The following is a 15298-nucleotide window of genomic DNA, read 5'->3' as shown; positions in this document are numbered from 1 at the left end:
GGCCAGCCCGCGGCCTTGTCTCATATGGGATTTTAAAATCGTGACAGGGGCTTTAGCCAGGCAAAATATTTGTACACATTCCATTTCATTGGGAGCGGAAAACTGGCGCATAATTAAACATGAAAGTGAAGTTCAGCGAGCTGTATTTAGAAATGCTTAAAATGATTTACGGGAATGCAAACATCAATCATATTTAATATATTAAATATCACTTTTCAATATAGTAAATCTCCGAGCAGCAATGCCAAACGATTTTCCAAAAGTTTATTCTTCATAACAAGTTTTTACATTTCTTGTATATAGTTTATGACCAACAATCATTTGGAATGCTAAGGAAAGAGCTTTCACAAATGTCAAGAATGAAATTCATATTTCCAGAGATTTTTAATCTCAAAGATTGCCCAACTACTACGCAGGTGTAAAATCACACAAAGTGGAAACGAACTTCCCTGGGCATTTGCCAGCTCATGTTTCACCTTAGTTAACTAACTGCAAACAGGATACGATTGCAGGGCTCCTGGCATATAGGTATATACGTGAGTATAAATCAATCAAGCTCCGTGCAGTTCAGTTGCCTCGTCCTCCGTCCTCCGTTGACTTCCAGTCGTTCGAGTCGCAGGACTAATCACAATCCTGGCAACTGGATATGGAGTGGTGACGTTGTAATGAGTGCCAAGGATCGATTTCCGTTTGCAATAACTCAACTTCAAAATGCGAAATCCAATCTATAGCACACCCCCCGAAAGTTATACCTTTTGCCAATCTGCAGCGCAAGTGTTTACAGTTATTAATCTGATTATATTTAACGAGCAGAGCCGGTGGCAGAAGGAGTTATCTACAAATACAGAATTTCCACGTTATCTATGTGAGCAGATTTAGTACCCCTCTTCTCTGTTTTCCCACTTCCCATTTCCCACCCACTGGCGCACATTTCACTCGAAACTTTTCAAGTGCCCATATAAGTAATGACATATCAGTCTGACGACATCGCCTGTTCTTGGATGTGAATGGGCGGAGGGCGGTGGGCGGGGTTGAAGGTTGAGGGCTCCAAGAAGCTGGCTTCTTGTCAGTCGTTTTGCCAATTGACAGCATGACAAGTGAGCAGCAGGAGAATTCCACTCATACATACGGAAATATGTAAAGTTAAAACAACGCTAAAAACACAAGCCAGCCAGCCAGCCAGCCAGCCAGTCAGTCAGTTAGTCAGCCAGTGAGAGCCAAAAAATGTTTGCTATAAAAAGTTTTCAGCTGCGACAACTTTTGCTTAACTTTTGCCAGCAAAATGTGCAACTCTCAGTCTGTTCACATATCTGAATCTGTACGTATTGCATGGAAAAAAAATCATTATAATTTATTAATTTTAATATCAGCAGAAGTTGTTAATTCAAAATAAAATAGTTAAGGATTGATTCTATCTATCGCTTATCAAGCTGAAATCATTATCACTGTGACAAGGGAAGCAATAAATACATAAAAATTGTTAGTATGATTTTAATAAATCCGAGTAAAATAATCACATTTTTTGTTGGTTACTATTAATAGTACTTTGAGGATTTCAAAATAAATAAATAGCTTGGATTCTTCAAGCAGCCCTCAATCGATATTGGCAAGCAGATTCATGGGTATAATCTGCTTAGCACTTTCTCAATCTAGCAGAAGATTCGCCATCATCTTGGTCATAAAATCGAGACCCGATCCCTCCTGCTTTTCTCCCGATACGTAGAACTTTATGCTTATCCAGTGGGATTTTGGTTTCAAATGGGAATGTCAGGCAATTTGAATTTCGAGTCACTTGAAAAACTTGTCGCCGAGCTCTTCGTTTTGTTAATCGGCGCACAAAAAAAATTGGTTAATAGGTTTCATAAATAATAACTCTTAGGTATTAGAATTATTGCTATTAAACAAAGCTATTCATCCTGATATATCTCATATAAATTTGACCTACATTAGATGGATTTACCCTCTTTTTTCTCTGTGCACATATATTTTATATGTAAACGTTTTGTGCTTTGTTTCATACTGCGTGTCCTGCTCAATCTTGCCAGCCAGATTTAATTAATCAATTATAACGATAGCAAACTTTTTTCGTCCAGCTGGGGACATGACAGTCGAGAAAGGAAGCCGGAAACCACAGATAAATCCAAATGTCACAAAAACTCTTTAACAATTTAAACTAAAAAGGCATAGACACACATTTTTCGGGGCGTGGCATTTTGCTAATTGATGCATTCCAAAAACGAAGCGAGTTAAACGTAATAAATATGCAGACAACATTATTTATGTGACAGTTTTGATTCTTTTTCGGATCTGGCCTCTAATACACTTGGGCTGCATAAATCCAAATTAGAGACAGTTGCCAAACGCATTTATCAATTAATGGAGCGGGCGATTGAGAGCTCTGTGGTTTGGCCACAAAGGCTTTATTTAACTGACTTTGGTTACTGGCCAGGCTAAACCTTTTAGTTGATCAATCTCAACGCAATCCCCTTGACAATTCATTGAAAAATGGTTGGCTTGTCGGAAAACCTCAAAACTATTGAGAATGCAGCTCTCTGGCGTCCCCTCGTCATTTGTGGTGTGTTGCATAAAATATGCCAATGTTCTCGGCTCTCTGAGGGTTTCCAACGACAACGACGCATTCATCACCATTTGCTTAAAGTGACGCCTCAACACCCTCACATGCACTGCAAAAAAATAATTGAAAAACGGAGAAGCAGATATAGTGTATCACACGCAAAGCCCAGAGCAACTTGGGTTCATCCGGAGTGAGCATTTTTTAACACCCATACGCCCCTTTGGCCATGCAGCTGCAAACACTCCGATATGCATTCCCCCTCTACTATCTCCCTCTCTCTTTTATATCCTTTCTATATTTTGTCATATTCCCGGTTGCAACTGCTATTGTTGTTTTTGTTGTCCTTTAAGGTTCATCAAAGCTTCAACATTGTTTGGTCACAGTTGTTGGCCAACATCTCACCCCCTTTCCACTTCCCAAATCCCATTTTGCAGCCCGGTGCCGCTCTCGTTCGTCATACTTCCGTAGCTGTCTTGTGAAATTTTTCCTGTGGGAGTTAAAATATGCACAAACTGATTCCCTTTGCCAGTTTCGCCTTGTTCCTCGGTAAACTCCGTTACTCCTCTGTTGGCCTGACTTTTTCACTCCGGCCCTAGAAGTTACGAAAACACACTCGAAAAAATAATATGAAAACTTTGTGTTCTGTATCAATTTACATTAACTTTAGAATTTTGTATTCTACAAGTTAAACATTAAAGCACCACAGAACATTATTTTGAATTTTGTTATATACAAGGACCATGCTTAAAAATACAATATATTTTTTTAAGAGCTGGTCAAAATATTTCGATGAAGTCTTCAAAAATTTGTAAAAAAAATTAAATGACACTAACATTTGTCCTTTGATTTTTATTTCTATTTCTAAAATTAAGTCTATTATGGATAGATATATTGGTTATCTGAGTTTGTACATTTTTTACCAAACATTGTGTTGTGTTTTTAACTAGTTGACTTAAAGAAATTCTTACTTCTTTAGTTTTAAAAATTATCCTTAGAACAAAAGGCACTGTTTGCCTAGGTGTATTTGGCCTGGCAGCTCGGTGCAACCCAGTAGTTATGCTCCAGTGCATGTGCAACTTGTCTGTTGTTTATGACGCCCTTCGCTGCCACTCCCCCTTGTACCTTAGCGCCCCTTTTTGGCCCATGTGAGATGGTATGCGTGTGTCATCATCATCATCAACATCATCATACGTCTCGGTTTCGTGATGAAATCGCTGGGATATCATCTACACACACACATACACACTCACAGCAAATGAGACCTGGGAAAGGAAAAACGAAAAAGGATAAAGGATATATGGTAGAGAAAGCAGATCTCAACACTTGGCTGGCACATCAAATAAAAACCAGTTTGGCTGGCTTTGCCACTTTGCAGATTTAAAATTTAACCTTTAATTTTCATCCCTTTGCACCTAGAATACTTAAAAAGAAACCTTTTTATTTGCACATTTTATCTGACTAAACTTTAAAACTCCACACTCTTTTTATTTACATTGCTTTTTGAAGTTTTTTGAGCTGCTTTTATGGCTTCTCCGTTGCCATAAAACTTGGTCACACCTGCTAATCAAGTTTGACTTCATAATATGATTTTCCTCTTAAGATTTTCTTTTTCTTTACTTTTATGAAGTTAAAAAGTAAAAGAGTAAAAAATTAATGCTGGATATAGCAAAAAGTCAAAAGCCCTTCAGTAAAAAATGTGAAAAATAGAAACCCATTTAAGATTCTAATTAAATCAAATAGAGTATGTGTGATCGTATTCTCCTTTTCAACTATTTATCTCTGTCTGCTCATTTTGTGCTTTTGCAAGAACCAAGAAAACGCCAGTGAAGGCAGCCCGAAAAGAGAGCAGCAAATATTTTTCAATAAAATTGCATTTTTCTATGGAATTTATTGGGGAGTGCAGCAGTGCACTGGAGAAAAGAAGGGCTGGCAGTGGCAGACCCACATTGTGCCAAGATTATTTACTGTGAGTAATGGCCCAGACAAATGGCAACCAGCTCGACAGAGTCTGTGCTACCCGATTTAGGGCTGGTGATTCCATTGTGAGGACGTTGGCATGCAGATCATTGCAGCGACAGAAATATTATTATGCCAGCATTATGTTCACAATGTTGTCTGCCATTTAGTCAGCTCTTTGGACAACTGCTCTTTCGACATTGTGAGCAGAAGGCCAGCCCCATGTTGTCACATGTGAGTGTCGAGCAGGCGGCACCATAATGGAAATCATAATTTTCAAAGTCTGTCCCCGAGTCCGTCTGCAATTGATATGTCTCAGTACACGGTTTGATCATGTGACAGTGGATGGAGAAGCCAACGAACAGGTGGTCCAAAAGCCATACTTCTGTGGTCATGTCTTCAAGCAAATTACTCTGTGCTGCAAAGCAATATCAAGTGCTATTTTCAAGAGAGATAGCTGAGATTTATACTTGTTAAATGGTTGGTTTTTGAGAGAAACTTTTGTTTCGTTTAAACGTTTCATAAATTAAAAAAATTTGCTTAAGTAAAAATACCTAAATAAATTATTGAATGTATATACACATATAAAAATATTTGTGTTAGCCGAAGTGTAAGGAAATTGATGCTACTGCCACTAAGACACTATAAAGCAGCTCTTTTATTTCATAGCTCATACTTTAATGCGCAATAAAGTTCTTGTTATTATCAGAGAACCCGCTGGCTGAGCATAAAATCCAGGGAAAATCATTAAAAATTACCCAAAAACTTAGACGACGATGAAATGCAATATTTTTCACTCATTGCGTCAGGACCGGGCGGGATAATTTCCGCTGCTTTGTAACGCCAACCAGCAAATTGCGATGAGTGTGTGAGCATGAAATGAAATTCCGTGCAAACAACAATAACCCTTTGAGGCAGCTAGAAGCTTCAGTGGCAGGATCATCATTTTCATCGCCACACCAGTAATAACAGAAACATTTACGAGGGCGCAGCGGTGCAGGGGGTTTCTGGGTGAAAGAGAGCCGCTGGCCAAAAAAGGGATGGATGCCAAATAAATTGAATCGAATTTAATGTCAAAAGTGCAGCATATAATTGGCTTAATGCTAAGGGTGGCTGTCACACAGCGACGCACGCGTTACTACGAATAAACTGCAACTGTGGCGCACTAATACTAACACAAACTGTAGTACACAAAGAAAAAAATATCAAAATATAAAAATAAAAAAACCATTGAAAAAATTATTTTATTATAAGAAAAGTAGGACACAAATACTCTCTATTAACTATTAGATTATTGTAAAATATTTTCTTGGGTTTCTTAATACTCATATGTTTTATTATTAATACCGAAAAAAATGTGTATTAATATCGTTAAGAGCTTAACAATATGTTAGTCAAACAAGCATAAATTATGGTTTTTCATACATGATTAAAAATCGATTGATCTGTCATACAAAGTTTAGATGTTTATATTCTTCATTTTTTTTTGTTTTAAACCATTAAATTAATATAAAATAATTTCAATGAGATAGAATTGAGGATAAAAAACTACATGACTGTGTGTAGATATTGCAACCCATTTTTTCCAAGTGCACACCTGCATTCGGTGACCTGTCCTTCCGTTTTTGCCACCGCTCCCTCGTTTTAAGTTGTTTCCTTTGTGCGTTTGGCGTTAAAAGCGCAAAATTCAATTTCGTTTTATTGTTCGTTAGTTAAACAACGGGGGTCGAGGTCGAGGGGCCCGAGTGGGTCGAGTAGAGTTGGGCGTGGTAATTGTATTTTGCCCACCTGTGACGCCTGGAATCCTTTTGGCACATCAGCCAAATGAACGTGGGGCGTATGAGCAATGTTTATACGCAGGCAGCGCCCACAAAGCATGTTCGCAGCACACACTGCCGCCCGAGGGCAGCTGCAAGCAAATCATAAAACAATAATTAACCCATTACCCCGGGTACCACGAATCGAATAAAGGCCAAAACCGCTCTGGTTTCCCTTTGCACCGGACCAAAGGAGCGTCAGCAACCGACATTTGGATCGAATTCTCCTGCAGGAGATTGACAACCTAATTGACCCATATAGTTGGGAGCAAAGAGCTTCGTGGTGCTATTAATGTGCATGGGATCCGTCCCCGATTGACTCGAAAGTTTGACTTGGACTTAAACTTGGACTTGGCACTTAAGTGGCACTGACATAGGGTGGTGATAGGCACAATTGTTACCAGGAAGATTCTGTTTCCAAATCGGCATTTTCACAAAAAAGGTTTGCTATTGGAGAAACTATCTACTTCTCCTATATTGCCATCTAAATTTAAATTAGATTTTTGTTTCTAAAAAAAAGGACTAATTAATAATCATGGCTAGCAATTATTGCTGTCATCTTAAATGGTATTCATTACATGTTTTTATAGAATAAATAGAAACATTACCACAGATAATAATTTGATATTGAAGAAGCTATTTATTCTTACCCTCTTATCACTTAAATTCGAACGCAATAAGATAAAACTGTTAAAAAATAAAGCCAAAAATTATTTCTAGGAATTACTGCTACCATTTAAAAATTCCATTTAAACCATTTATCAGTGTTCAACAAAGTTCCTTTTTTAGAATCACCCGGCTATAATGTATTCATGTCTAAATACAAATAGCAAACCCTCACAATGTACATTCTCTGGTAACTTGTTTATCCCCCAGTTTGGCACAAAGAAGCTGATGAAGAACCTGGGCCTCCATTTCGTATTTATCGCCTTTCAGGGGGAATCTCTTATTCATATGCTCGTGCTCACCTTTTCGGAGCGCTTAGCACATACATTTTCCAGCGTTTTTGTCACAATTTCTTATCTCGTAAGCATAAAATTAACAACCAACCAAAATGGCGACAAAATCAACGTGAGAAGGCGAGAGGGGGGGATTTTTTGGGGTACTGAGCGTTATTTAAAATCGACGCCTGCGGCGCAGCTATAAAAATTTGTGCGCGATAAAACGGAATTATGGGGGCGCCAAAGACGGAAGGACGACAGCAAGGACAATGACGTGGGTGCGAGAGAGCGACACGTGTTCTTATTAATTTTAATGCATATTAAAAATCGCACCCCTAAGGGCGTTCCTTAAAACGAGAGCGAACCGTATCAATAAAGACCCGAAAAGAAGGCAACAATATGGGCCCCGAACTCGTAAAACATCACCAACCACACAAGCAAAGAGGAAAATGTAAACACAACATACACACACTTATATTGTTGAGAACAGACTTATGTTTATTAGATTTTATAGCGCTCATCTCGGCTAAGCTCGATGGTCTTGCGGTTATGTCTCTTGGCCCACGTTTTTGTTTCTCTGTTAAAATATCTTAATAGAAAACAGATAATTCATGAAATATTTACTAAGTGGCTAACACACACACACACACACACACATATAGACTTAGGTACAATGGTCTCTAAATAAGTCGCAGTGAGGAGGGGAAAATGCCCAAGGCAATGTAGGCCGATGTAAAATGAACCGAGTTTTTGCCACAGTTGTGGTTATGATTTTTATAACCACCATACCATGCCCTCTCTCTTTTAGGGCAAAAAAGGCATGCTGGATTTTTGAACATTTCATGCGAGCATTTTAAAAATACTAATATATTGTACACTAATCGTAAAAATGGTTTCTCAAAAAAAATATTTTGATAAGTTCAGCTTCAGCTTTTTTTAAATAAATAAAATAATAATAAAAATAATAAATAATTGTCGGCAACCTAAAAAATCCACCTCTATTTGAGGTTTAACAAATGTAGAAAAAGCATGGAGTTTTACTTTTAGATAGTGAGATATAATGTAATTTGAGTAATAAAAGCTTGAAAACTCTAGAGAATTTCGCATTCGACTTACTCACAGCAACGGATTGTTTCGTCTTGTTCTCACTGCTGCTCACACTTTTACACTCAGCATATAAATAATGCACAAAAGTTGTTCATTTAACTTTGCTTGTTTGTTTCATTTCATTTGCTCTGCTAGCTGCGTTGTCTGGTTCGCCGTCCGTTCCTTCTGGTTTGCGATTCGGATTTGGCCTACCATGTGCCGCGAATAAATCTCGAAGGACGGGCAGAGCGGAGAAAAAAGGGCAAAACAAAAAAAAAAAAAGAAAATAAGTTAAGAAAACTCATTCACATAATTTTCCAGTTTATTGTGAGATGCTGCTACTGGCTCAATATACAAACACACCTGGTCAAAACGGAGTGCGGCATAAACCTGCTCTAATTACCAGGACCCCGGAAAACGGCAAAACAAAAAACCATAAAATATAAATAAAAATCATTCATTTTGTGCACGTTGCCGTAGCCCGGGGGCAACACTCTCTGCTCCTTCTGCCTGCCCTCCGTGGATCCTTGTCCCCCGAATCCTTAGGCTCCATCTCCGGACGACTCCTTCTGTGCGTTAAATTTTTATAGCCTACACTTGGGCGCCCGACCAAGTTACTGCCACTTAATGAATTAACATTATTTTGATGGGTTTTATGTTTTTTTCATACTTTGGCAGCCATACTTCGCCTCTTTTGCGCCACAGCAGCTGCGGTTGCCATTGGCTATTGGTCATGCCCGGCAACACCTCGCCTGCCGCCCGGCTTTTAACTTTTTAATAAGCCACAAATAATAACGAAGCAAAAAAAACATTATATTCGAGCAAAGGCATAATTCAAATCATTTCATTAACATTTTTGGGCGCCGCGCATCCCTTTTTTACTGGCACGGCGAGGCAAATTTCTTTTTAAGTACTTAGCTTCAATGCAAGCGGCCAAACTTTTCATGCTGCAGTTAAGTTAAAAACACTGAGGGACACAGCCACTTAAAAACTTGCAAAAAATAATCTTTTTTTTTTCAAAATGTATACATCATTTTGAAATCTACATGCAATATTTAATGACCTTCTCAACTTTTTCAGACATGTATTTCCTTTTTTAAAGCTAAATTGCAACATTTTTTAAACGAATTTTTTAGGTATGTTTAATCAGCTTGAAACTAATTTTAAATAATTTAAATGAAATTTTATCATCTACATTTTCTAAATTGCAATACACTTTCTTAGATTGCATAAACTTACAAATAAATAGTCTGAAAATAAAATTTTATTAAAAATTATCCACAAATCGAACCACGCTGGATTTTAATAGAAAGAAACTATTTTCTATTGGGATGTATTAATCAATAAATAATATTATTTCACAAAAAAAATAATTTTTTCTCAGTGAAAAAAAAAGAATCCGAATTAAATGAAGTACAAGCGCCAAAGTGAAAGTTTTTATTAAATGCATAAAATGAGTCAAAGTCCTGGACTGCCAAAGGCTATATGCCACAAACCTTTATAAATATATATATACGCAAAGGACTAAGACGCGTGTGTGTGTGTGTGTGTCGGGTGTGGGCGTATTTTGGCTATGTGTGCGTGTAGGGCCATAAATCTAAGTGCTTTAACGCCTTTGGGGCGACTTGGCAACGCCTACTTTTGCGGCTGATGTAACTGCCAGTTACCAAAGTCTGTGTCTGTGAGTTTGGCTGGGTGAGTGGCTGAGTGGGTGGATGTGTGCTGGTTACCCGCTACCGTTATAATGAGTTTTCAAGTGGTTCCCTGCATAGGCAGGTAATTTCATTCTAATGCCTAATGATGTATCTTCCGTGGAAGGAAACTTGCACAATGAAAAGGGGCGGTCGGGCAGAAAGTGCTGTTTTCCCATCCTAACTACTTTAGTTAAACGGGTTTTGAGTGCATTGTTCGGTAAAGTTATGATTGCACATTTTAAACTAAATTTTAAGCTTAAGAGCATTTGTATGCTTAGCCCAACTTATCATTGCACAATTTATAATAATTGCTTAAAAAATGTAAAAAAATATTTTTGGGATATAATATATGTTTAGGCAATTAATAAAGAGATAATACTGTTCCTATACTTTAATAAAGTATAAGCACGTGAATTTTTCCAATTTCGCCTCATGTATGACGTTGTTTACAATCAGAGTTACCAGGACCGAACTACTGCAAATTAATTACAGTAGATAAACGCAATCAGGACTATCAAACCCAGAGATAGTGGCGAAAAAACCCAATTAGATCTTGTAGTTGCCTGCCGGCTGCAATAAAAACAGCGATAAGCAAAATATTTCAATTAGATAAATCCAATCAGTTGATAATTAAAAAAATAGGGCGAATTCAAATTGCGCGCCAAAGCGAGGGATTTTCTCGTTTGGAAGGTAAAATTTCCCCTAACACTCGCTGGGACTAAAAATTAAGCGAGTTCTTGGCACACACCCTCTCTTCTTCGCTCGAAAGCGAGAGAGCTCTCTTTTACTCTCCGAGCGAAGCAGCTGCCGCAATTCGACGGCGAATCCATCTGCACGCCGCAAACGCGGCGAATGTATCTGTCTCTTTCCCTGTCATCATCATCAGTCGCCGTCGTCGTCTCGTCGCTGTGGTTTTTATTCCGATTGTGGCCATGCAAAAAGAGGCAAATATCTAGGAAAATTACTTCAAATCCTTAGTGAAACCATCCAAAACTTGAGTTAAATAGTGTCTGAAATAAACCTTTTGAAAAACACCCACAGAAAACAGTGAAAATCCGTTGGAAAACCAGGTGTCTTGCTGGTGGTTAGAAAAAAGAACAGGCAGCGCTGTGCGCAGCAGCCGCCTTTTTTCCCGAACGAAAAACCTATAGGCAATCCATCAGATACTTTTGTATCTCGCAAGAAAATATACTTTGAAAAACAGTGTTTGTGTTAAATCAAGAAAATTACGGCAAAACGAATGTCGGCCAAAAAACCAAACAATAAAACCAACATTTGTGTCACAAAATAGGCTCGAAAGAAATACTTGAAAAAGCCCAAATAATCCCATATGAATAAAAAATATAGTTCCAAATGTTGTTAGCTGCTGCTTCTTCTTCTTCTTCAGCTTCTTGTTTTTGTTGCTCCCTTTGTTCGCCTTTGTTGTTGTTGTTGTTGCGAATAGCATTTTGTGTACCTTTCAAGAAATCAATAAAAAAAAGAACCCACAACTCGCAGAAACGAGTATCTCTCCCTCTCTTTCGCTCTCTTCGAGAATTCACTGAGACTCTCTCTGTTTCGCTGTGTTTTGTTGACATTTTACCGCTTTGTCTGCGGCGAATGAAGCTCAACTTGGAAAATTATTTTACCAGGCAAATTATGTCAATAATTTAGCATATTGAGCAGATGGCAAAAAAAAAAAAGAAAAGCAGAAAACAAACCGCCGGATGGTGGGTAAAAAACAAAGAAGCCCTCTGAAAAATACAAAAATTATAAACTGCGCAAATTTGCTGACAGTTAAATGACACAATTCCGCCTCAGAATTTATTGTTTTTTTTTTTTTTGGGGCTGGGTCGCACATTTTCTGCAGCGAATTCGCAGCCCCCACATTTTCGCATCCGTTTTTCGTATCCGTATTCGTAGCACGTGCACTGCGACTCCGGCTCTATTGATTTTTCGCACATCCCGTTGCGGCGCCCATTTTCCCGTTTTCCCCATTTCCCATTTCCCGGTTCTGGGACTCTACGTTCTAGCTGCATATGCGCATGTTCATTTCAAGCATTTTCATCTATTTTCGCAATCCCAGTGCACTGACCTTAGCCCATGACAGTCAACATTTTCGGACACACTGTCGGAAATTGTGCAGTCCAATAAGCAAAACTATCTATCAAATTAATACGATCGATACACTATTTATGTATTTAATAAACGCCCACAAAGAATAAACCATTCAATGATTATTAATATTAAAAAAAAGGATACTTTGAATTGTTTTTCTAACAAAATATAAAATTAAAAAAAGAGGTTTTTTTATTTATCAGCTATTTACTTAATAAATGCATTTAATTCGTTGGAAATTCAAAAATATTCAGAAGAGAAATATATTATAAATATAAATTATCATAAGTATTATCATCAATAAAGATAAAGTGTAATCGGAACATTTGCAGTTTAAAACTTAATTAAATATTTCTAGTTAAACGTTAAAGTACCAAACATTAAATTCTTGATAAGCAGCTGCTAAATTAATTTTGTATTCAATCTGAGTACCCATTGAAAAGGTTTCGAATTTGTTCCCTGTGCATACCGATTCGCCAGATACTTTTCACTCTCTTGACTGCATTTAGGTACACATTTGTTTGGCTTACAAATTAACGCCATTCGAAGTGTTGGCTGGATAAACAAACAAGTGATTTTATTTCATAGCATTCACAATGTGGGCCATTCATAAGAGGCGATTGGGGGCTCCGTTGGGTAAACAAGCTGCTGGTACTACATGCCCCACCAGCTGGCTCTGAATCCGAGTCCCAAACAGAAACAGATACCCAAGTGGGGCGTTTGCTCCGCCGTGGATGTGGGCTATCAAACAATCTCACGCTCATTACGAGGTGGGAGAAGTATGGACTCCGGAGTTTTGATTTGTTTGGATTGAGGTAGTGCGATTGCAGCACGCGAGTGCTTCCAGGAAAATCCATTTAATTCCTAGGGGGTTGACTAAAATTGTTAAAAAAAAGGCTTGAGCTAATAATAGTTTAGAAAGATAACTCTACTCTAGATATGAGATTTTAGTTTTTCCATTTTTATTGTTATTTTTAAATTGCCGGTTGTTATTCCCTTGCAACTTTCGAATGGCATATATTTATGATTAAAGGAGAAATGTAATCGACAAGATATAAATACATATCTAATGAGTAACAAAAAGCTACCTCTGTCCCCAACTGTTGAGCCCTCTATCTCTACCTATTAAAATGTGTCATTCGTATAGAAACACACATTTTCAACCCACTCTTTCGAAGGTAAATCGTTTTATTTCTCAGTCTATGGGCATCTTACACCGCAATAAGCCATACTTCCGTTATCTCTCAGTTCTTCCGGTTACCTAAGAAGTTACTTCCCATTCCAGACATTTTCACTTTTTGTCCAAAACTGAGACAGACAAATTGTCTATTATTTGAATATTTGTGTATCAACTGGCACTGAATAATGGATTCATTCGGGGACCCATGTTGTCACGAATGAATATGTCAATGTGTCCAGACCTCAGGAACACAAATTCAACAAAACCCTCTGCAAAGTCGGAAAAGGCGACATCCCACTGGTTTTGGCCTGCAGTTGTCAGGCAATTTGCCCTCTGCCAATTGATTTTCATTCAGCCCGTTGTATTTTTAGTGATTTTCAATTGCCATGTCAGTTGTTGTCACAGGCGGGTCAGCGGCCAATGCTAATCAGGGAACTGTGCAACCGGGGAATCCGTGCTGTCCACTTAGAAGTCTCTGACCCGTTTAGCGTTATTATGCACTTACTGGCCACAAATGGCCGACAATTGTCGCTTGATTGGCCAATTTCCACGGTCGGATCAGCTTAGCGACTTTGGACGCGACTTCGACCCGTTTAACCATTTCATTTTATGGTTTCCCCCTTTTCTGAATGGCCCCTTTTTTCTCGGCGCATATTCAATAATCTTTTGTGATTCTATTTTTACAAGAAACCATCTTACTTGTGGCACTAATACTACCAGCACATCTGAGTTTGGATTGCACAGCGAAAAATTGGAATATCAATATCATTATCAGGTCCCACGTGCTAGAAATAAAATCGTATTAGTCAGCCAAATTTTCTACGATAAAAAAGTTAATTAAAGAAATGAACCAAAGCAAATCTGATTTTATTCTGATGATTCCATAACTAATAATTAGTTAACGATATTGGTTATTTGTCTATGAATAAAACACCTTTATAGGATCTCAAAATGTTATCTTCATTTTTTGAGTATAGTAATATAATCTTCTTTAAAAATATTTTATTGCCCATGAGCACCCATTAGTTTTCCTGAATTTTTTCTAGTGTATAGCTAAAGACTTCAATCGAAGCTCCGGCTCGTTGGCTTACTTTTTGCATGCGACCATTTGATGAGCTGCTAATTACCAGCTGGGCCGACTGCGACTGCGACTGCGGTTGTGGTTGCGGTTAGCCGGCCAAACACCAGCTCGTATAGTACGCTTCGCCCGACTTTGAGACCCCGAGAATATACATGGCGTGCCGAGGCCAATTCTGAATGAATCAGCACGAGCTCCCTATAATTTGCACTTTGTTCGACTCTGAGTGCAATGCAATTGGAAGAACAAAGAGGAACGGAAAAGTGATGGAATGTTTCACTTATCCGGTGTCGTTGAGGTTCCGTGCATGGGAGAACTCAGCGGGAAATTGTAGTGCTTAGGCAGCTTATGGATCGAGATCGATTAGCTGGCGATATGTTTAGGTCTAGAGATCGCCCTTTATGCAAGCACTTTTGCATAATTTTTAGCTACTCACAAAAAAGTTTTGTGCAGCATATGTGTATTAAAATTTTAAAGACATATTTTTCAGGATAAACAGTCTGTTTCCTTATACTCACCAATGAGCACTTAAACCTTTTAAAACTGTTCATAGTTAAATAAAAAATCAGAATTGGTTTCTCAAAATTAATATTTAACAATTAGATCTTGTTAAAAACTTAAAAATTACAATTTTCTTCTCTGCATTTTCCTTATCGTTGAATTTTCATTTAGAGAACATTCGATGATCGCCTCTGGCGTAATCTCTACGCCCAATCATTAATTTTACGCAATTTTTTTTTTTGGGTCTTCTGTCCGCCCCTTCGCCCCTCCCACCTTAACCCCCTGCCAGCCCAGCGGCTCATCTTAACCCACAGATGGCGCACACATGTCGTCAGAAAGTCGTTTGTGGGCATTGCCAATTTGTTGGCAAGCT

At 38.2% G+C, this 15298-nt stretch overlaps 2 protein-coding genes across 6 annotated transcripts in view; one reads left to right on the top strand and one right to left on the bottom strand.

The window, feature by feature from the left end:
* Positions 1–15298, top strand: part of LOC128252486 (tyrosine-protein phosphatase 99A) — a 116096-nt gene that overhangs the window by 73137 nt on the left and 27661 nt on the right. The window contains exon 1 of one of the 5 annotated variants that reach the window (XM_052980247.1): positions 10947–11153. The exons of 3 other annotated variants lie outside the window; for them this stretch is intronic. The gene's annotated coding sequence lies outside the window, so the exon portion shown is untranslated. Of the gene's footprint in view, positions 1–10946; positions 11154–15298 lie in introns of those variants that run through there. One more of the 5 variants, XM_052980245.1, reaches the window with a different exon arrangement.
* Positions 3493–15298, bottom strand: part of LOC128252488 (uncharacterized) — a 43217-nt gene continuing 31411 nt past the window's right edge. The window contains exon 4 of the mRNA XM_052980252.1: positions 3493–3837. Within this exon, the coding sequence (XP_052836212.1) occupies positions 3802–3837 (36 nt within the window). The 3' untranslated portion in view covers positions 3493–3801. The remainder of the gene's footprint in view (positions 3838–15298) is intronic.

Source organism: Drosophila gunungcola, chromosome 3R (assembly GCF_025200985.1).
Source record: "Drosophila gunungcola strain Sukarami chromosome 3R, Dgunungcola_SK_2, whole genome shotgun sequence".
NCBI classification, from domain to species: Eukaryota; Metazoa; Arthropoda; class Insecta; order Diptera; family Drosophilidae; genus Drosophila; species Drosophila gunungcola.
Note: the sequence above shows the minus strand (reverse complement) of the source record. Positions and strands in the feature narration are given on the sequence as shown.